General features: G+C 47.3%; 2 protein-coding genes across 6 annotated transcripts in view; one reads left to right on the top strand and one right to left on the bottom strand.

The window, feature by feature from the left end:
• Nucleotides 1–21,678, top strand: part of Nopchap1 (NOP protein chaperone 1) — a 155,060-nt gene that overhangs the window by 29,392 nt on the left and 103,990 nt on the right. The window lies entirely within an intron of this gene.
• Nucleotides 6,347–20,227, bottom strand: LOC128119612 (GTPase HRas-like). Its single transcript, XM_052752980.1, has one exon. It carries the CDS (start codon nt 14,452–14,454, stop codon nt 13,885–13,887), a length of 570 nt encoding a protein of 189 aa, XP_052608940.1. The 5' UTR covers nt 14,455–20,227; the 3' UTR covers nt 6,347–13,884.

Here is a 21,678-nt window from a genome sequence, read left to right as displayed (position 1 = left end):
CAAATGCCTTTTCAGCATCTAGTGAGATGATCATATGTTTTTTTTCTTTGAGTTTGGTGTAATATGGTGTATTATATTGACAGACTTTTGTATGTTGAACTACCCTTGCATTCCTGGAATGAAGCCTACTTGATCATGGTGGATAATTGTTTTGATGTGTTCTTGGAGTCTGTTTGCCAGTATTTTTTGAGTATTTTTGTATCCGTGTTCATGAGGGAGATTGGTCTGTAGTTCTCTTTCTTTGTTGTATCCTTGTTTGGTTTAGGAATCAGGGTAATTGTAGCCTCATAGAAGGAGTTTGGATTGTAGCCTCATAGAAGGAGTTTGGTAATGTTCCTTTTGTGTCTATTGTGTAGAGCAATTTAAAGAGTATTGGTAGTAACTCTTCTTTGAAGATCTGGTAGAATTCTGCTGAAACCATCTGGTCCTGGGCTTTTTTTGGTTGGGAGACTTTTAATGACTCATTCTATTTTCTTAGGGGTTATTGGACTATTTAAACAGTTTATCTGGTCTTGATTTAATTTAGGTATGTGGTACCTATCCAGAAAATTATCCATTTCTTTTAGGTTTTGCAATTTTGTGGAGTAGAGGTTTTTGAAGTATGACCTGATGATTTTCTGGATTTCCTCAGTGTTAGTTGTTATGTCTTCCTTTTCATTTCTGATTTTGTTAATTTGGATGCTTTCTCTCTGCCTTTTGGTTCATTTAGATAAGGGCTTGTCTATCTTGTTGATTTTCTCAAAGAACCAACTCTTTGTTTCATTAATTTTTTGTATTCTCTTTGTTTCTATTTTATTGATTTCAGCTGTCAATTTGATAATTTCCTTGTGTCTATTCTTCTGGGAGACTTTGCTTCTTCTTGTTCTTGTTTCAGGTGTGCTGTTAAGTCACTAGTGTGAGATTTCTCCAACTTCTTTATGTGGACATTTAATGCTATGAATTTCCTTCTTAGTACTGCTTTCATAGTGTCTCGTAAGTTTGGGTATGTGGTGTCTTCATTTTCATTGATCGCTAGGAAGTCTTTAGTTTCTTTATTTCTTCCTTAACCCATTGGTGATTCAGTTGAGCATTATTCAGTTTTCATGAGATTGTAGGCTTTCTGTAGTTTTTGTTGTCGTTGAAATCTAACTTTAAACCATGGTGGTGTGATAGAACACAGAAGGTTATTCCAATTGTTTTGTATCTGTTGAGATTTGCTTTGTGGACAAGTATGTGGTTGATTTTAGAGAAGGTTCCATGGGGTGCTGAGAAGAAGGTATATTCTTTTTTGTTAGGATGGAATTTCTATAGATATGGATTAAGTCCATTTGAGTCACAGCATCAGTTAAGTCCTTTATTTCTCTGTTAAGTTTCGATTTGGCTGATCTGTCCAGTGGTGAAAGTGGAGTGGTCTCCCACTATTAATGTGTGGGGTTTTATATGTGGTTTATGCTTTAGTAATGTTTGTTTTACATATGTGGGTGCCCTTGTGTTTGGGGCATAAATGGAAACTTCATCTTGGTGGATCTTTCCTGTGATGCGTATTTAATGCCCTTCTTGATCTCTTTTGATTGATTTTAGTTTGAAGTCTGTTGTGCTGGATATAATGATGGCGACACCAGTTTGCTTCTTAAGACCATTTTATTGGAAAGTCTTTTCCCAGCCTTTTATTCTTAGGTAGTGTCTATCTTTGAATTTGAGGTGTGTTTCTTGTATGCAGCAGAAAGATGGGTCCTGCTTTCATATCCATTCTGTTAGCCTGTGTCTTTTTTATAGGTGAATTAAATCCACCTTATAAAGGGATATTAATGACCAGTGATTGTTCAAGCCTGTTATTTTTTGGTGGTAGTGTGTATGTACTTCTCTTCTTTGGGGTTTACTGCTGTTGCATTATCTATTGCCTGTGTTTTTGTGGGTGTGTCTGACTTCCTTAGGTTGGAATTTTCCTTCTAGTGCTTTCTGTAGGGCTTGGTTTGAGGATAAGTATTGTTTCAATATGGCTTTGTCTTGGAATGTCTTGTTCACTCTGTCTATGATGATTGAAGGTTTTGCTCTGTATATTAGTCTAGGCTGGCATTCATAGTCTGAGTGTCTGCATTACATCTGTCCCGGTCCTTCTGGCTTTCAAAGTCTCCATTGAGAAATTGAGTGTTATCCTGATTGGTTTGCCTTTATAAGTCCCTTGGCCTTTTTCCTTTGCTGCTCTTCATATTCTTTCTTTATTCTGTACATTTAGTTGTTTAATTGTTATGTGGTGAGGGTACTTTTTTGGGGGGTCTAGTCTGTTTGATGTTCTATAGGCTTCTTGTATCTTCATAGGCATTTCCTTCTTTAAGTTGGGAAAGTTTTCTTCTGTGATCTTGTTGAATATATTTTCTGTGCCTTTGAGTTGGTATTCTCCTTCCTCTATCCTTATTATTATTATTATTCATAGGTTTGGTCTTTTCATGGTATCCCAAATTTCTTGGACATTTTATGTCATGACTTTATTGGCTTTAGTGTTTGGTTTGACTGATGAATCTATTTCTTCTACTGTATCTTCATCGCCAGAGATCCTCTCTTCCATCTCTTGCATTCTGTTGATTATACTTGCATCTGAAGTTCCTATTTGTTTACTCAGATTTTCTATTTCCAGCATTCCCTCTGATTGTGTCTTCATTTTTTCTATTTCCCTTTTCAGGTCTTGGACTGTTTCCTTCATCTGTTTCATTGCTTTTTCATGATTTTCTTTCAGGGATTTATTGTTTTCTTCTGCTTTATTTGTCCTTTCCTCTAGTTTTTTATAGCGTTCTTCCCATTTTTCGTTGGTTTTTTCCTCAATTTCATTTGTGATTTCTTCTGTATAAGCCTCTACCCTCTTCATGATGTTATTCATAAGGTTGCTTTCTTGTGCTTCTTCCATTTTGTGATGTTCAGGTCTAGCTGTTGGAGGAGGGCTAGGTTTTAGTGATGCTGTATTGCTCTTTATGTCGTTGTATGTACTTAATGCCTTGACGTTTTCCCATCTCCTCGTGGATTCGTTCTTGGTCCAGACAGAGCTGACAGATTCAGGAAGCCTCTCTCTGTTCCAGATGGAAGCTCTGGGCCAGATGGGAGCTGGGGGCTGGTCTCTTTAAGTCTCAGGAAGTGGCTGGGGTCTCAGGAGAATGGGTGTGGGGGCAGGGCGTGGAGATTGCAGGGTCTGCCTGTGGTCTTAGAAAAGGGGAACCTTCCCGTGGGGCCCACCTGATGGCCAGAACCTGGGGCCAAGTTGGGCAGGTCTTCCTCGGAATGGCTGGTACCCAGGGATGGGACCTAGGGGCAGGCCTCTCTGGATATGGGCCCAGGCACTCACCTCTTGTCCAGATGGGAGATGGGGGCTGGTCTCTGAGTCTCAGGAAGTGGCTGGGTTCTCGGTCAGTTGGGCATGGGGGCAGGACATGGAGATTGCAGGGTCTGCTGGAGGTCATGGAGAAGGGGAACCTTCCTGGTGTGGTGAGAGATCCTGCTCGATGGCCAGAACCTGGGGCCAAGCTGGGCAGGTCCTCTCCGGAATGGCTGGCGCCCAGGGATGGGACCTAGGGGCAGGCCTCTCTCCATTCCATGCTTTTTTCTTTTTTTTTGGTTTTTCGAGACAGGGTTTCTCTGTGTAGCTTTGCGCCTTTCCTGGGACTCACTTGGTAGCCCAGGCTGGCCTTGAACTCACAGAGATCCGCCTGGCTCTGCCTCCCGAGTGCTGGGATTAAAGGCGTGCGCCACCACCGCCCGGCTTCCATGCTTTTTTCTTTATAAAAAAGTGGATGAACAGGAATAGGGGCGTCCTTTTTCCCGGACAGAGTGCTTCCAGCTGACTTGGTGGGCGTTGATTGACTCTTTTGGGAAGAAAGGGGGCTTCTGAGGTAGAAAGGCATCCTGGGATGGTGGGCTGTCATCTGTTCCCTTGGAGCTGTTCATTTTTCTTGGCTGGGCTCTCTGACCACTCGTGTCTGACAGAATGCTGTTGAGACAGAGAAAAGCTTAGAAGAAATTATCATTTTTATTTTTGCCTTTGGGGGTTTCCTAGAGTGATAGAGGGGGTCCCCAGACCAGGAAAGTTTGGGTTTGGCACTTATTTGAAGTAGATCCGACCTGTCAGATGAGCTTAAGCTGGTCTTTGGAGCTTAGGAAAAAATTTTACATATTAAGAAATAGGTGTGAGAAAATTAAAGTCTTGGTCTAGTGACCATTGTAGTGTTTGGTACTCTGCTTGTATTGGGGTTAGTGTTCCTTTATTAGTTTAACATCCATGAGACACAGGTGATCAATTTGTGAAAGTTTGTCCCTTTTCCAAAGATTAACAGGCAGGCCCGGAGCCACAAAAGGAGTGACAGTCCCCTGGTTTCCTTCCTCGTCCTTCTAGGAAAGTATCTTTGAACTAATCAAAGGATTATTGGACTGACCAATTCCTTTTAAATTGGTGAGGGATGGAACCAGTGGCCAAGTGGATGGCCAGTGAGACTGGGAAATGACTGTGACATCTGCCGCCCGTATCCAAGATACCCTGGAACTTCTTTCCCTCTATAGTAAGGGTAAGTGTAGGGCGATCCTGAGTGACAGGCTGGACTCAGTAGGCATCTGAGGACCCCAATTCGGCTGATCCCTGGAGGGTGTCTGTAATTGAGGGATTATCACAGACAGACGAGGGTGGAGGAACCAGCTGTGCCAGGCATGTACCTTGAGGAATTGTGACTGTGCTGTTTACAGTAGTGGCCTGAATCTCAATTTCCCCCGTGAAATCACTATCTATTCTGCCAGGGTAGACCTGGACCCCTCGGAGGGCCGCAGAAACACGGCCAAGGACAAGCGCGCAAACATCAGGAGGTAAGGGTCCTGTCACCCCTGTAGGGATGACCTGAGCCCCCTCAAGGGAGTTTAATACTGTTTCGGCAGTGGCACAAAAGTCCAATCCGCCACTGCCTGGAGTTGTTCTTCGGAGGGAGGAGAAGGGAACTGGGGTGGGGGAATTTTTTGAGGCTGTGGAGCTAGGGGGTGAGCGGATCTCAAGGCCCCAGGGTGCACTCCTCGTGGAGGCATCGGGGCCAGGGCCTGGCCCCTCTGGAAGTTTCCCGGCACCTGCAGAGGAAGGGGTTGACCAAGATAATTGGTTTTTGACTAGCCCAGTGACAGCCCTCGTTGCAGCGGGGGCCTTATAGACCCAGCCTCCTGGGCTGGCTGGGCTAAGGGCGCGAGGCTGTTACCTTTCTGGGGGCATTCCCTAGCTAAATGTCTGGGTTGTTTGCAGGAGTAACAGGTGTGGGCTCCAGGCTGTTCTGAAGCCCTCAGGGTGGCACCGATTGCTAATCCCATGGCATGGGCAGCGCCAACACCCAAACAGAGTCTGACGTATTCAGACAGGTCCACCCTGTTTTTCTTAGGGCGGAGGACTTCCTGGCAGGCAGGGTTTACGTTTTCAAAGGCCAAGTGTTTAATGAAGGTACTTTGGTTTTTGCCCGGCCCAAACAGTCTCTCGGCAACATCATTTAAGCGAGAGACAAAATCGCTAAAAACCTCATCAGGGCCCTGATGAATCTTTGCCAATGAGGTGGTAGCTGACCCCTCTTGGGGAAGGTGTTTCCAGGCCCGGACCCCAGCGTTTTGAATCTGGGCTAGGAGGCCGGGAGGGAATTTTGCCTGTGCTTCATTTGTATCATAGGGGGAGTTGCCGAGACGTTTCTTTAGCGTCCAAGTTTTTGAGGACGACTGTTAAATATTTTTTTGAGCAACCTCTTGACAGTTTTCTGTAAATTCTGTTTTCCAGAGGACAAAGTCACCCCCCGAAAGAGCCTCATGGGCAAGAAAATACCAGTCGTTAGGGGTCAACCAATGTTCACTCTGGTTTTCCACCAAGGCTTATGTAAAAGGAGGCGTAGGACCATACTGAGCCCAGGCGGATTTAAGCTTTTCAACAAGGCAGAAATTTAATTTTTGGCAAGTCTGTCCTGGCGGGGGGTCCTCTGATGATGGTTCCTCCTCCTCCTCCTCCTCCTCCTCATTTTGGTCTTCCAAACCCTCTGAGGGGCCGCTCTGGACACCCGCCTCAGATGAGTCCCCAGAGGTCTGGCTCCAGGTAATGGGAAATGCCAGGACAGGCTGAGACTTAATTTTTGATTTAAAATTTTTTTGAGATGGTTTTAGCGAGCCGGGAGCCACCGCCTCAAGGACGAGGTCTTTAAGTTCTTTGTCAATAATTTTTAATTCCCTTAAAAACTCAATATGTTCCCTGCAAGCCCGTCACAGTGAGCCGAGATCTGGGATGAGGGGGCAACTCATCAAGGATGGCCCGCAAACGTGGGAAGATGGAGAAACATAGGGAGGGGGCGTTGCGGAAGGGGTTACTGCTGGAGATTTTTGAGGTGGTTTAAAAGGGCCCAGGGACCCCTGTTTTAAGGGGAGATTTTTGTAGGGTGGCCAGTCTGGATTATGGTAATGGGCCGCCTCTTTCTCTAGGGAAGCTTCCTCGGTGGGGTCTAGAGGGGAGTTAGAGGTAAGATTATTACGAGAGGGATGAAGATGGGGAGGGGCGGAGTCCTGAGGATTCTTAGGTTCAGAAGTCATGAGCATTCCCTTTTACATAGAGTGCAGGTCGTGGTCCGAGGGACTGACTGAAGGCGCACGAGAAAGCACTAGGGGGGTCTTAGGGCAGGTAGAGGGGGCGCGGAAGTCTTCTTTTAAGATTTTTTCTCCTGTATTAATAACCTCTTTTCCATCTGGGGAATGTTTATGGACCCTAAGAATGTCATTAATAAGGTTCCAGTAAGAGAATGTGGTGACGGGGACCTTCTCTGGTCCAAAAGCCCTGCAGTAATCATCTAAACAGTCCCCGAGCCGTCCCCATGTTTATGGACACAAAGATCCATAAACATTCCCCTGACGGAAAAGAGGTTATTAATAAGGATGGAATGATAAGGATAGGAGACACAAAGGAAGACAGCAAGACAGGATTCTGATCAAGGTGCAACTTTATTTTTCTCCAAGAGGGTTCATATAACTCTTGCAGGGTAGGGGGAGCAGGAAACTGTTATCTACATGAAGGAAGTTAACACAGCTGCAGGATGTTTGTGCAAAATATTGGCAGGGTGTTGCTAGAGTTTTCCTACCTGGCCCACAGTCAGGACAAATCTCTCTCACCCGCCAGTCCCAAGCCGCTCAAACCCGATCAAGTAAACACAGAGACTTATATTGGTTACAAACTGTATGGCCGTGGCAGGCTTCTTGCTAACTGTTCTTACAGCTTAAATTAATCCATTTCCATTAATCTATACCTTGCCACATGGCTCATGGCTTACCGGCATCTTCACATGCTGTTTGTCATCATGGCAGCTGGCAGTGTCTCTCTGACTCAGCCTTCCACTTCCCAGCTCTATTCTCCTCCTTGTCCCGCCTATACTTCCTGCCTGGCCACTGACCAATCAGTGATTTATTTATTGACCAATCAGCAACACATTTGACATACAGACCATTCCACAGCACCTGGGTGAAAAGGCCAAGGTTTCTGTCTCAATGTCCTGTCAGGCAACCTGACTGCAAGATGTTCTTGTTCCCTATCTTATCAGGGGCCTGTATTTTTCCATTAAGCTCTTCTAAAGGTCTGTATTTTTCCATTAGCTAGAGGTTCTATCCTTGTCCCTGACACTTCTTGATCTGAGAGCCACGTCAATGGAATGGGGCTAGGGGGCTTGGTTGTGGTGGATCTCATGGCCTTCAGAATTGGGGGTGCATATGTTGTGCAGGGTCACGGACCACAAGACATGCCTTTTCATGGACCTTGATGTCATCAAAAAAGACCCTGTCATCTATAATTAGGACAACACTTATATCTCTGCCCCAGAGGTTTCTAGGTACATTGGAAATGATAGGGTGAATGGCTTCCCGATTGCCATCAAGATCCATCCAATGGACTGGATGGGTGTTCATCTTAGAATCTAGTAGGCCTCCCACACGAATCATAGTGGGGCCAGGTTTAAACTTCCATTGTTGGAAGTGAAGAACCCCAGTCTTGGTTAAAATGGTAGCATTTGCACTCTTGTCAACCAAACCTTTGGAAAGATGGGCATTCTTTAATAGATTTTGGGTTACCAGAGCCTTTTACTGGCAGGGCTGAGGAGTGCCTCACCTGGACTTTAAAGGGGCTGGTGTTTCAGCAAGCTGTGACCTGCAATCCTTTGCCCAATGAAATCCTTTATTGCATATGGGGCATCAGATCATAGTTTCTGCCCAGGGGCAGTCATGCCACAGATAGCCTGTTTTGCCACATCCCCAGCAAGTTCTGTCTGCCTGAGGACCCTTGGGAGTGTCATTAGTACCCTGCTTGTCAGTGAGGCAAGCATCCAGGGAGGCAGTAAGAGCAGCGATTAGACTGGTGCTGGGGTCAAGGTCTCTGGTGGCCTGCACCCATTTTTATGTATGTTTTTATACCACATAGCTGTATTACAGATTTGGGTATTGAGTCCCTCCCAAGTCAGTTGTTAATAGCACGTGTCTAGTGGGGCCCACATCCACTCTGTGCTCTACTGCCTCATTCACATGGGCCAAGAAGTTGGTGAATAGCTCCCCGGGCTGTTGGATAAAGTTGCGCAAGTACAGGCTCTGGGGGCCTTGAGGTCCAGGTCCGAGACTTGTTGAAAATAGGCATTGAAGCCAATCTGTGCCTGGTGCACTGGATGGACATATTTCCTACATTCATAGGTCACCTGGACATTATGTAAGATGTTCGTTCGGGCCTGGGATTCTGCCTGATCCTCATAGGCTGATTTTCACCTAAGAAAGACTTCAGGCTCTAACACAGCTTTAAAAGCAAATGGTACCAATAGAAATAAGTTTGTAACTGCATGGACCATTTAGCAATGACCTGCTGAAAGTAGGGGGAATCTGGGCCTGACTCATTGGTGTCCTTCCAGATGAAGAAGAGATCAGCTCTGGGGATGAGAATCCAGTGCTGGGCATTGGCATTTAGGCTCCCAGTCTATAAGGCTTCTATGGGCGTATGGACTGACAGTGGCGCAGACTGTGAGGGTTGTAAGACACCTGGCACCACGGGAGAGTAGCCACCTCCTGAGGCAGGCAGGTATTGTGGTAGATCACCCCAAGAATACTGCGGCAGAGGGGTAGCTGCCAGTGGTGGTGTTGGAGCAGAGGGGATAGCAGCACATGACTTGATAGCTGTCTTCTCTTTGACAGATTTGGCAGGACCCAAACTGACAGATAATCTCAGGGCCCAAACCGACAGATTTCCTGGAGGCTAAACTAACAGCTTTCCCGGGGCCCAAACTGACAGATTTCTTGGAGGCTGTAGTGCCCATGCTACAAAGCAACTCATCAAGTCGGAGTGAGGGGCTGAGGACAGGACAGCGGGTCATTCGTATCAGTAGAATGCCGTTTATTGAAGGGAAGCAGGGGCCTTAAATACAGACTAACAGCGTGATGGAAAAACCCGGGAGGGCAAAAGTTCACTAGCTCAGCCCTAGCTCTTTACTCAACTATCCGGGATGCACGGAACAAGGAACCTGCGGTTAGCTGTTTTCGAGGAAGGAACCAGCAGGAAATCAGCATAGGGAGGCTATCTGGTAAAGGTCAGTAAGCAAGTCAGCAGCTACCCAAGGAGCAGGGGGCCAGGGCCCAACACAAGCCCCTCTCAGCTCCTTTGCAGCCCCGGAAGCAGCACCCTCAGGGAGCCGGCCAGGGGTTGGCCCGGTGTCTATTTTAACCAGGCAGCCTCTGAGCAGCTTCTGAGAGTGGTGGTGAGACTGTGGAAGCCTTGGTCTTGGGCGCGAGCCGGTGTGCAGAGGCCTGGTAGAACGCTTCACTCTCTGTGGCTTTTTGCCATTCTGGGTACTAAGCTTGCCAGGGGAACTGGGACCAGACTTGACTGTTCCCTTGCTTCAGGAATGGAACCAGAATCAATGCAGAGGTTCTCCCTGGCTATATGGAACTTGGCAGATGGGTGCAGGTGCCTGCAAGCCATGGAGAAGGAAGGAAGGGAAGGGAAGGAACAGTATTGAGAGGTTATGGGCTGAATGGGTAAGTGCTTGATTGCTAGGAGGGGCAGGAATTTTTAAAGAGACAGGGAAGTGTGGGAAGTGTGGAAAGCGTGGCACAGCAGCCACACAGGAGGCTGAGGGTGGAGGCCTCCCAGGCATTTGGAGTTTGCCACACATGAGTGCCAGTTGGTGGGAGATTAAGGCAACTCCACGTAGTTAAAAGGGAGGTTTATTTTGGGGTAACTTACAAGTAAAGGGATAGGTTACAGGATCCAGGAGAGGTGAAGTGCAGTCCTATGGAAAACTGCTTGGTCTACCATCCAGGATCACCAGGAACAAGAGACCGGCACATCCGGACCTTGGTTCTCAAGGGCTCCCATCTTGGTCCTGCATTAGGGGCAGGTCATGGGTAGGCGTGACAGTTACCAGAAGCCTCACTGGAGGGTAGTACTTCCAGGACAAAGCTGGAACAGCTAGCTACCCACTACAATGTTTAGATTAATGTCCATGTCTGTAGGCTATTTATTATAAAGCATTATGATCTATATGTGGTGATATTCTATATTAGCAAGAAAGTTCTTAATTTTTTGTGAAGTAATATTTTCGACAATATTATAAGAGTATTCAAAATTTGTTAAACAGTTTCAAATTGTAAAATTATTAACTACTCTTACCTGAAGTGAGAGACTGGCTTGCTTTCCTTACTGTCCTTGGGATGGTTTTTTGGGTGTAGTAGCGCTTTTCAGCCAACATGAGTCGCCAGTGTCGTGCTAAAGCAGGTCCCACTGAAGACTGGTTGCAGCGGCTGCAGGTGAGAGTAGAGTGTCCCGTGTGCACCTTGGAGGATTGGTGGCAGCAGCATGGCGGCAGATCTTTCTGCCTCTCCCTGGAGCTTTAGGGCCCGGCTTTGCTTTCGTGGCCTCCTTAGCCCCTAAGTGCTCTTCCATCAGCCAAGAGGCTGACATATGGAATTGAGTGGCCTGAACTCGGGGTGGGGAGAGTTCTAGGCAGTGACTATGATGGTTGGCATCAGCTTCCATTTTAACTAGGCAGCCTCTGAGCGAGAGGGTGAGAAGGTGGAAGCTGTAGGCTCAGGTGGGAGCCTGCATGGTGGTGGGTGGCTCACTCACAGTGGCTCTCGCCAGTCCGGGGGCTCAGCTTCCTGCAGATCCTGGAACCAGACTCAGCCACTGTAAATCTTGGTTAGCAGATTTTAGAGAGAGAATCTTTTTTTTTGTATATTTCATTGTTATCTTTTAAAGCTTGTAAATCCTGGTTAGCAGATTCCAGAGAGAGAATCTTTTTCTGTAAGACTTCATTGCTATCTTTTACAGTCTATATCAGTCCCAATAATGACTCAGCTTTGTTTTTGTTATTAAACCTGTGTTTGAACACTGTGTGAATTATTACGATGAATGCCAAAATGGTACAGGCCAGATATACCTTAGAAAGTCATAGATTTCCAGGAAAATGTCATTAATCATATAAGGAAAAAGGTTTTTTAAATTCTTGTGAGGTAATGTTGTCAGCCCTATTACAAATTTGTTAGCTCAGTTTTGTTAGTCAGTTTTAAGGTGTAAAATTATCAAGTACTTTTACTTGAAATAAGATGCTGGTTTCCTTATGTTTTCGTGGTTTTGGGGGTGTAGTAGCACTTTTCAGCCAGCAGGAGGCATTGGTATAGCTCCAAAGCAGGGCCTGTTGAATGTCTTGCCTGGCCGCAGAGTGAGCATAGGCAGTAGGCAGTTCTTCAGGTGACTCCCTGGAGCTTCAGAGCGTGGAGAGTTCCAGGCTGCTCTAAGGCCCTCTCTGCCTCTGCAGACAGGAGATCTGCCAGCAGGCCCGGCTCCAAGCCCTCTCTGTGCCTCTGTAGGGTGCCACCGAAGGGGACAGTGCCATGTCTATTTTAACTAGGTGAAACTGTGGAAGCCTCAAGCTGGGGCGGGGAGCCGGCACTCAGGGAGGAGGGGGAACGCCTCACTCACAGCGGTTTCGCTGGTCTGGGGGCTAAACTTGCCTCAGAACTGAGACTGGATTAGCTCTTTTTCAGGAATGAAACTGTGCAGGTTTCCTGGAGCTCTGTAGGTGGTACCCTGCAGTTTTAAGTGCCTGCCAGCTGGGGAGGAAGCTGAGGGTGGGAGACACCCAGGCCTATGGAATTTGCCTCAAGTTGGGCGCCAGATATTGGTGAAATTATTAAGGCCACTCCACGTAGTTAAAATGGAGGTTTATTTTGTGGGGTAGCTTACAAGTGAAGGGATAGATTACAGGGTCTGGGAAAGGTAGCGCAGTCCAGTGGTGTTCTCTGGAGAACTCTGCTCGGTCTACTTCCAGCGTCCAGGGTCTAAGAACCAAGAGAGTGCGACGCATCCGGATCTCGGTTCTTCCAGGGTCCTCCCTTGGCCCCACCTTATAGGTGTGACAGTTACCGAAGCCTCAGTGGGGGTTGGAACTTCCAGATCAAAGCTGGAGTGGCTACCCACTACACCTTTGGGTGGGGAATGGAACCAGACTGGCTATGGAGGGGTTCCTTGGTGCCCACCCTGAGAGTGGTCAGCTATCCAGAACTCGGCAGGTGGGTGCATGTGCCCAATAGCCAGGGAGGCGGAATGAAGGGAAGGAACAGTACTGGTAAGTTATGGACTGAATGGGTAAACACTTGGTCCCCAGGAGGGATGGCAGTTTTAAAAGAGACAGGAAAGAGTGGGAGGTGTGGAAACTGTGCCATAGCAGCCATAGAGGAATCTGATTGCAGAGGCTGCCCAGCCATTTGGAGGATGCCCCACGTGAGTGCCAGATAATGTGGGCATTTATCAAGGCAACTCCTAACTTGCAGCCAGTAAGGGGGTTGTTTATAGAATCTGAGAGATGTGAGGTGCAGTCCAGCTGGGTTCTCTAGTAAAGTCTGACTTGATCTGCCATCCAGCATCCAGGTTCATGAGAAATGAAGAGGGCCAGACAGATCTCTGGTCTTGAGGGCTTCCATCTCGGCCACACCCCAGGGGCAGGTCATAGGTATGCGTGACAGTTACCAGCTGCCTCACTGAGGTGGTGCTTCAAGGTCAAAGCTGGAACCACTACCCATTACATACCTTGTATCCACATGAGTTTATTATGAAGAGCGCGAGAGAGAAATAGGGAAAGAAGGAGAGAGAAAGAAAACGAAGAGAAAGGGAAAGTGGAGTTGTGCACACCTCATGGTGGGAAAGGGAAGAAGAAGGGAGGGGTGTTTCCCTAAAGGAGCCTTACATCAGGACACAGGGTGGGTCCCCAAGGGATGGGCCAGAATGCCAACATCTTCATTTAGTTTCTTCATTTGCAAGCCGTTCATAGTGGCACTAAACATAGTCCTAACTCTGTGCACTTCGATTCTTGACATGCGAAAGTTTTTCCTCCTTTTTTAAAAAACCTAGTTCACTGTTTAAAATTTGTCGAGTGTCTTACGAGCTCTGATGATGTATGTGTGGTCTCACCTCACTGGGAACTGAGGTCACCTCTGAGGAGGTGGTCTGGAGCCGAGGGAAGTTAAGTGTGCCGCTTATTCGTTTCCCAGCCTCCCTCTTACCCGGAGCTCATCAGACACAGCAGGGAGTCATGTCAAGCAGGAACTCCTTTATTATTAGGCAGTAAACATCTTATAAAGCAGAAAACCACAGAACTCTGGGGGGGATGGAAGGACCAAACCAATTGTTCTAAAGGTCACCCTATACTCATTCCTTTTTCCAGGAGCTGTTTATGCACTGACATAATCTGGGTTTTGTATCTAATCTCAGTGCAAACAACTTGGGCTCACTTCTCTCAGTACCATTTGTATCTAATCTCAGCGTAAACAACTTGGGCTAACTTCCTCTCGGCACCATCTTTGTAGCTCATGTCATCCTGTATGCCCCACATGTATCTCCATCTGGCGTCACGATAGCACACACTTGTGGCTTGTGGAACCAGGGCCATTCTCATCGGGACGGTTTAGCTTTTGTACTTTGTGTTGCCAAATCTCACGTACTAGCGCGTAAAAGGCATCCTCTACACCCTGTCGGGTCTTGGATGATGTTTCAATGTAGGGGATGTCATAGCTGCGTACAAGGTCCTGGGCCTGCCAAGACTCAACAGTACAAGTGGCCACGTCACACTTGTTTCCCACCAGCACTATTGGCACATCGTCTGAGTCCTTCACCAGCTTACTCTGCTCCCTGTACTGATGGATGTCTTCAAAGGACTTGGTGCTGTTGTTGGCAAACACACAGAGGAAACCCTCCCCTGTGTGCATGTACTGGCCCCACATGGCACTATACTCCTCTTGACCTGCTGTGTCTAAGATGTCCAGCAGACATGTCTCCCCATCAATGATGACCTGTTTCCGATAGGAGTCCTCTATGATGGGGTCATACTCATCCACAAAATGTTTCTGGATCACCTGCATGGTCAGGGCACTCTTTGCCATGCCTCCAGCACCCACCACCACAAACTTGTATTCTGTCATCACTTCTATAGGGACTGTCACTCCAGGAGCTCCTGCCCCACAAGGGGCACAAAGGGGAGCAGAAAGCCCTAATTGGTGCCCGACATGGGTGTCCTTGTAGCCCCGAGGCTGGAGTGTGATGGCTGAAGGGTGTAGAGTAACTGAATATGGAGGCTAATTCTCCCTTTTGTTTTATTGTTAAAGGGTGTGAAATGAGTAACATCGGTTTGTCAGAGGATATTTGGCTCTAGGCCTCTGGGGTTAGCTCCCTGTGTTTGTAAAGGGGGTACCTTTAGGAAAAACTGGAGTGTACGTTTGGGGCGCCTACAAGGGGGGTATTGACCCATTCTATTGGCTCTCCTTTTTGCACTAGCACTGCAGAGGTTAATGTAGCGCTTGTGAACAGCCAGAGGGAACTGGGAAAGTCAGCAGAAATCTATTAAGAGCATCTTGAAATTGTAAAAGGATGGCCCAATGTTCTCAGGTAAGAGCAATAACATCCTGAGGTTTTTTATTTTTTTAAAGGGAGAATAAGGGTACAAGACTATTCTTGGAGACGGGAACCCAAGGTAGTATCAAATGGATCTCTCCCAGGATACTCTGCAACTGAGTCAGGGTCAAAGACACAGGAATGTGTAGCTTAGGCTTAAGTGGGCAGGTTCAGGTCAGGGTAAGTTTGGTGCCAAGAATCTTAAAGGGGGGCACCCTCCTCTCTGAAGCTGTGCAGTACCTGCCCCAACAAGTCCTGCAGACAAGAGGGGTCCTTATGTCCCAAAATAATATTATTCATATAAACAGGTACGCATCTATCTTATGCATCTCTAAGTAGGGGTACTAACAGGGTGGCCAGGTATTGTTGGCAGGAGGTCGGGCTATTAGCCATTTCCTGGGGTAATACAGTCCATTTAAATGTCTGATCAGGTTGGGAGAAATTGAGGGAGGGGATAGAGAAGGCAAACTTGGTACAATCATCTGGATGGAGGGAGATAGACAAGAAACAGAAGCATCAATCGCAACCAGGGTATATTCTGAGGGTATTGCTGGCACCCAGGGCAGACCCCTCAAGGGGGGCCTACCAGCTCCATCCTCTCATTTACTTTACGTAGATCCTGTAACATGTGCCATGCTCCTGACACTTTTTTAATAACCAAGACAGGTTATTCCAGGAACTCATGGAAGGGCGCACACATCCAAGGTCCAATTGTTCCTTAACCAGAGCCTCTAATTTAGGTTTAGCAAGTGGCTACTGCTCCACCCATACTGGGTCACCCAGCCTCGACCTGATAGGGGGTATCTGGGGGGCAGTGGCCTCTAGGAATTGTGGTAAACCCAGGTGGAATTTTGGGGTCATTTCTATAGTGGGTGAAGAAGTCCTCTCCTTTTATCTCCTCTGCTCCCCATCCCCTTCCTTGGGCCTCTTCTTCCTCCATAATATCATAGAAAGTTTGGTGGTTGGTGGTAAGTACTGCATCCATTTGGGACAACATATCCTACTCCAATAAGTTGTCAGTAAGATTCCCAGACACCAGGGCTCATGTCTTGTCCTGTTCCCCATCTGGGCTGGTCCATTTGAGGAGAGTGACTGTTTTAAGAGATTGAGCATTAACCGCTACTCCCAATACTCAGGGTCCCAGAGTCATGTCCCAGTCAGGGGGTACCTCCTTCCAGTGGAGCATGGTCCTGTCTGGCCCTATATCACACCAGGAAGTGGAACCTTCTCCCACCTATGACAATACTCATCTTGGGGCAGTGTCCCCAGACCAAAGGAACTGTCAGTTGGCATGGGCCATTCTGGGGGGCCATGCCTGCCCTCCCCCCCAGAGTTCCTCCTTTGGCTAACAGGGCTGGAGGACGCCCCTTACCTAGTTTAAAGGTTTCCCATCTATATTGAATTTTGACCTGCAGTCTTTTTTCCAATGATATCCCTTCCTGCACCTAGGACAAGGGGTGGTAGGGGGCTTTATTGTCCTTGGCCTAACCTAAAGCCTTTTGTTGACCTGTAGGAGGCTGTTGCAGAGGACACTATCGCTTAAAATGTCCCTCCTGTCCACATCTACAGCAGGCCCCCGGGTAGCAGACTTCGCAGTCCCCAGACTCTGGGTTGCCAGGGCCTGTGAGAAAGCCTGAGTTAGAGCAGCTGTCTGGGATTATGTTAAGACTAACATCTGGGTCTGGTGATGTTGGGTGCCCAGATCCTGGGTGGTGACCACCCATCGGCCCATGGGAGCCTCTTTCAGCCCTGCATAGGCAGCACAGTGTTCTGTATTCATTCCATCCCAGACCAGAATCTATAAATTGGTCCCAGAGTGGTCCAGTCGGTAGTTACGATTAGTGCTCTGTTAACCGAGTCTATAAATTCTGGTAAGGTCTCATTGGGCTTCTGCCTGACTCCAGCTATGGGGGATTCTGTAGATCTCTCATCTAACTTACCCCAGGCTGCTAACCCTGCATGTCACACCTGGTCTCGATGTGGTGGACCCCAGTAGAGTACTCATCAGCAGTTCTCGCCAACATGCCATAAGTAATTAGGATTGCAGGCTGAGCAGCTTGATTGGCCTCTGTTCGGACTCTACATTCCTCCTTATAGTGGGCACACCATTCGATACATTGAGTGCTTGAACAGTCAGCCTTAGCCAGGTCCAGCAATCCTTGGGGACACAGGGATTATATGTAATATACTGCAGTAGGGTCTGGGACCAAGGGACATTTGGACCATCCTCTGCCACTGCCTTGTGGAGTTCCTTAAGGTTTTTGACCATCCATGGGTACAATTCTTGTGGCCTATCAGGGCTGGAGGCCAGATTAATGGGAAATGCCTGAGTTGTCTGTTCTCGGGGCCCTGTCTTTTGCTTCCCTTGGGGCCCTGTCTGGTTAATACAGGCCTCTGCGTAAGTCGGTTTGTTGACTCTCTGATCCCTGACTAGTGGTCAGTCATAGGTACCCTAGTTATGTAGGTCCCTTCTAAGGGTAGTATATGGCGAGGAGCATTTCCCTATTTTCGGGATGTAAGGCGGGGGGTCGTGTAATGACTTTACTCTTGGTCTCTTTACCCTCCTGGTCCTCTTTACCTTCTTTGGCCTCCCCTGGCTCTTGGGGATCTTTTGGAAATATTGCATTACCCATACAGAGGGTTTCACCCACCATGGAAGACTGCTTGGCCTTGGCTGAACGTACTTTCAAGCCCCAAGTTGACTGCCAGCTGTGGGGTCTCACCACATTGGGAACTTAGATCACCTCTAAGGAAGTGGTCCAGAATAGAGAAAAGATAAGTGCACCACTCACCCGATTCCCAGCCTTCCTCTTTCCTGGAGACAGTCAGATGCAGTGGGGAGTCATGCCAAGCAGGAACTTGTTTGTTAATAGGCAGTAAGCATCTTTTAAGATAGAAAACCACAGAACCCTGGGGTGGTGGTGGAAGGAATGAACCAATTGTTTTAAAGGTCACCCTCTACTCAATTCCTTTGTCTACGTGCTGTTTATGTACTGACATCATACTCATTCCTTTGATTTTTGTATCCAGTCTAATCTCAGCGTAAACAACTTGGGCTCCATCTAACTTCCTCTCAGCACCATCTTTGCGGCCCATGTACACCACAGATGTAGGCATAGATTTGCAGGGGTGATTAACTGCAGTGATGTTCATTGCTGACACAGTAGGGTCCACTGTGGCTACTGTCCTGTGCATGGGTGTGGGAGCAGTCTGAAGAGCTAACAGAGAAACTAGCATGAAAAAATCAATGTGACTAATAGCAGCATGGGACAGTACTGCCTGGCTCATCACTGGTAGGTGCTACCTGTGGCTGCTCAGCATGGTGGTGTAAGGCTGGGGGTGGGGCTTCTGATGCTTGAGGCCATGGCATTAGCAATAATAGCCTGTGCCCTAAGTAGGAGTGGCAGCAGTGATTCTGAGGAAATGGCTAGGCAGCTGGTCTAGTTCTGCTTGGTTCATTGCTTGTGCTGTCCATGCCGGAATCGCCTGGGAGGCGGCTGTCTGACTTGCTCTGCCCTGCCCAGGTATTGTGTGGGCTATTCAGGTAGGGTGAAGAAATGGCCTGAGAAATGGTTGGGAGAGGAAAACAGGCAGGAGAATCCCATTTGGATAGGAGTTGGCATGGGGAGGGGTCACTGAGCCACCTGAATGAAGGGCCAGGATGGAACGGCTGACCCATGTAGGAGAGCCGGTGGGTGGCTGTGCATATTGCAACTGGAAGTGCCCTTTTCTAAAGCTGGGAACACAGCAGCTCCACTTAGTTTACGTGGTAGTTAAAAGAGGTTTATTTAAAGGGGTGACTTGTAACTAGTAAAGGAGTCAGTTACAGGATACAGGAGAGGTGAGGTACAGTCCAACGTGGTTCTCTGGAGAACTCTGACTCGGTCTGCAATCCAGCATCCAGTATCACGAGGAGTCAGGAGAGCCAGCATGTATGCATCTCAGGTCTTATGGGCTCCCGTCTCGGCCATGCCCTATGAGCAGGTCATAGGCTTGCATGGCAGTTACCGTCTGCCTCGCTAGGGGGCAGTGCTTCAAGGTCAGAGCTGGAATAGCTATCCACTATACATATCGTGAAAAGCCAATGCCCTATGTTGGCAATATCATACCAGGTGTTAGGGTCCTTGAATCACCCCACAAAAGACCACTTACGTATGCAAAATCAAGAGTGTTGATTTCTCAAGAGAAAATTCCTGCAAATGGGGGTCAGGCATAGAGCAAAAAGGCAACAAACCTGAGAGAAGCTCGTAGACTTCTGTTAATCCCAGCAAGGGAATTCTAGATATGGTTTGGTCATCTCCAGCGAACACGGTTGCCTAAGCAAGCAATGGTTAAATTAGTTTAAATTTGATTGACTGTGGCATGTTTCAACATGTCAGGGAAAGGTCGGACATGTATCCAAAAAAGAGAAGGGAAGGGTTTTCAGGATCTGGGCACGGAGGCAGGTTGGAGGCTGCAGTTCCAGCCTCAGTGGTGAATGACGAAGTGCAAACTGGAAGGGTATAGCCAGTGTTATTTATTAAGCGGTTTAATGTTCATTAAGCGGCACTGTTTACCTTGTGAGAAAAGCCACTGGGTACAACAAAACCCACTATAAGAGTTTATTAAACTTCACAACTTGGAAAAATGCCAGGCCAGATTCTGCCCAAGGCCTGCCCAGTGTCCAGCTGCCGATAGTGTGAAGCCCAACAACTTGAAGGTGTTGGTGAGATTGCCCTACTGACTGTTCAGCTGAGATCCATTCGAGAGAGGTCTCAGAAGTCTGCAGTCTGAGGAAACAACATCAGCTGAGGAGTTGGCAAGCGAGCAGAGCACCCCGAGAATGCAAGAGAAGGAGCCGTCCAGCCACCGAACCAGGTCAGCAGAGTCATAAGCTGTGGGGGCATACATGGGCTGCAAAGAGGGTGCTGAGAGAAATTCAGATAAATGGAGCTTAAGCTTTAAGGTGTTTACACAGAGAGTGGATACAAATGGTACCAGAGGAAGTTAGTTTAAGCTGTTTGTGCAGAGAATAGATACAAAGGATGGCTAAGAGGAAGTTAGCTTGGGTTGTTTGTATGGAGATTAGAGACAAATGGTGAGAAAGAAAGTTAGCTCAAGTTATTTATACTAAGATAAGATACTAAAAACAGGAAATGGTGTCAGGACATAAACAACTTGTAAATAGGGTGACCTTTAAAATGATTGATTGGTTCCTTCACCCCCTTCTAGGGTTTGGAGGTTTTCTGGTATAAAAGAGGCTTACTGCCTATCAAGAAACAAGTTCTTGCTTGACTTGACTCTCCGCTGTGTCTGATTGTCTCCGGGTAAGAGGGAGGATGGGGAACAGGTGAGCTGTGTGCACTTACCTTTTCTCGGTTCCAGGCCACCTCTTCACAGGTGACCTAGGGTCCTGATGGGGCAGATCCCCACAATAAGCCCACTCTACACCAACTGGGAACAGGTAAGGCCCCATCTCTGGACTGGCAGACCAGTTCTCTAGACTCTAGGCCCCCGGGGGCACATTATGTGCCCCTCCCCCCAGCCATTGGAGCCCTCAGGAACCAGGTGGCTACCTTTCCCTGCTCTCTCGCCAAGAAAACCAGTCCCTGTGACCCCAACGACCACCGGAGTCATAAGCCCACCCTTCACTGAGTAGGAATAGCCATTGGAACCCCAGGGACTAGACAGCAACCTCTTTCCCTGCCCCCTTGTCAAGAAATCCATCCCATGGGACAACAACCACTGGATCCATAAGCCCGCCCTGTACCGATTGGGAACAGCTGCTCACTGAGACAGAATCCACTGACCAATTGGACTAAGCTGCTGTGAGAGAATCTACCCATCAGCACCGATTTAGACCAAGAACTCACGGTGGACCAAGACTATCAATTGGAACAAGAAGCATCCTCAGACATAGTCACCGCCTACATGGAGCAGAGGAAGAGATTCGTAGATGCCAGTGCAAAAATACAGGCAACAACATAAAGATCTATATGACAACATCAGAACCTAGTCTTCTACACCTGCAAGACCTGAACATACCAATACAGAAGAAGCAGAAGAAGTGAATCCTAAAAATGACTTTAAGAGGCTGATAGAGGCCCTTAAAGAGGAAATGAAAAATTCCCTTAAGAGGAAATGAAAAACTCCCTTAAAGAGGAAATAAAACATTGCCTTAAAGAAATTGAAGAAAAGGGTTGGGGATTTAGCTTAGTGGTAGAGCGCTTGCCTAGCAAGTGCAAGGCTCTGGGTTCGGTCCTTAGCTCTGGGGGAAAAAAAGAAATCAAAGAAAGCCAAGAAAAAGCAATTAAACAGATAAAGGAAAGAATTCAAGATTTAAAAATTTAAATTGAGCCAGGCAGTGGTGGCGCATGCCTTTAATTCCAGCACTCGGGAGGCAGAGGCAGGTGGATCTCTGTGAGTTCGAGGCCAGCCTTGGCTACAGAGTGAGTTCCAGGACAGGCTCCAAAGCTACACAGAGAAACCCTGTCTCAAGAAAGAACAACAACAAAAAATTGAAATTGAGACAATAAAGAAGACACAAACTGAGGCAATGGTGTAAATAGAAAATCTGACTAAACGAACAGGAGCTACAGATGCAAGCATAACCAACAGACTGTAAGAGATGGAACAGAGAATCTCTGACGCTGAAGACACAATAGAAAAAATAGAGTCATCAGTCAAAACGCTAAAACCAAAATAGTCATAATACAAAACATCCAGGAAATTTGGGACACCATGAAAAGAGTTTATTAAGGAAAGGGAATAGGAAA

The sequence above is a fragment of the Peromyscus californicus genome, unplaced genomic scaffold (genome assembly GCF_007827085.1).
Source record: "Peromyscus californicus insignis strain IS unplaced genomic scaffold, ASM782708v3 Scaffold_24__1_contigs__length_46423439, whole genome shotgun sequence".
Taxonomy (NCBI): Eukaryota; Metazoa; Chordata; class Mammalia; order Rodentia; family Cricetidae; genus Peromyscus; species Peromyscus californicus.
Note: the sequence above shows the minus strand (reverse complement) of the source record. Positions and strands in the feature narration are given on the sequence as shown.

Coding starts and splice junctions, on each gene's coding strand:
- LOC128119612 (XM_052752980.1), bottom strand. CDS start 14,454: ATGACAGAATACAAGTTTGTGGTGGTGGGTGCTGGAGGCATGGCAAAG.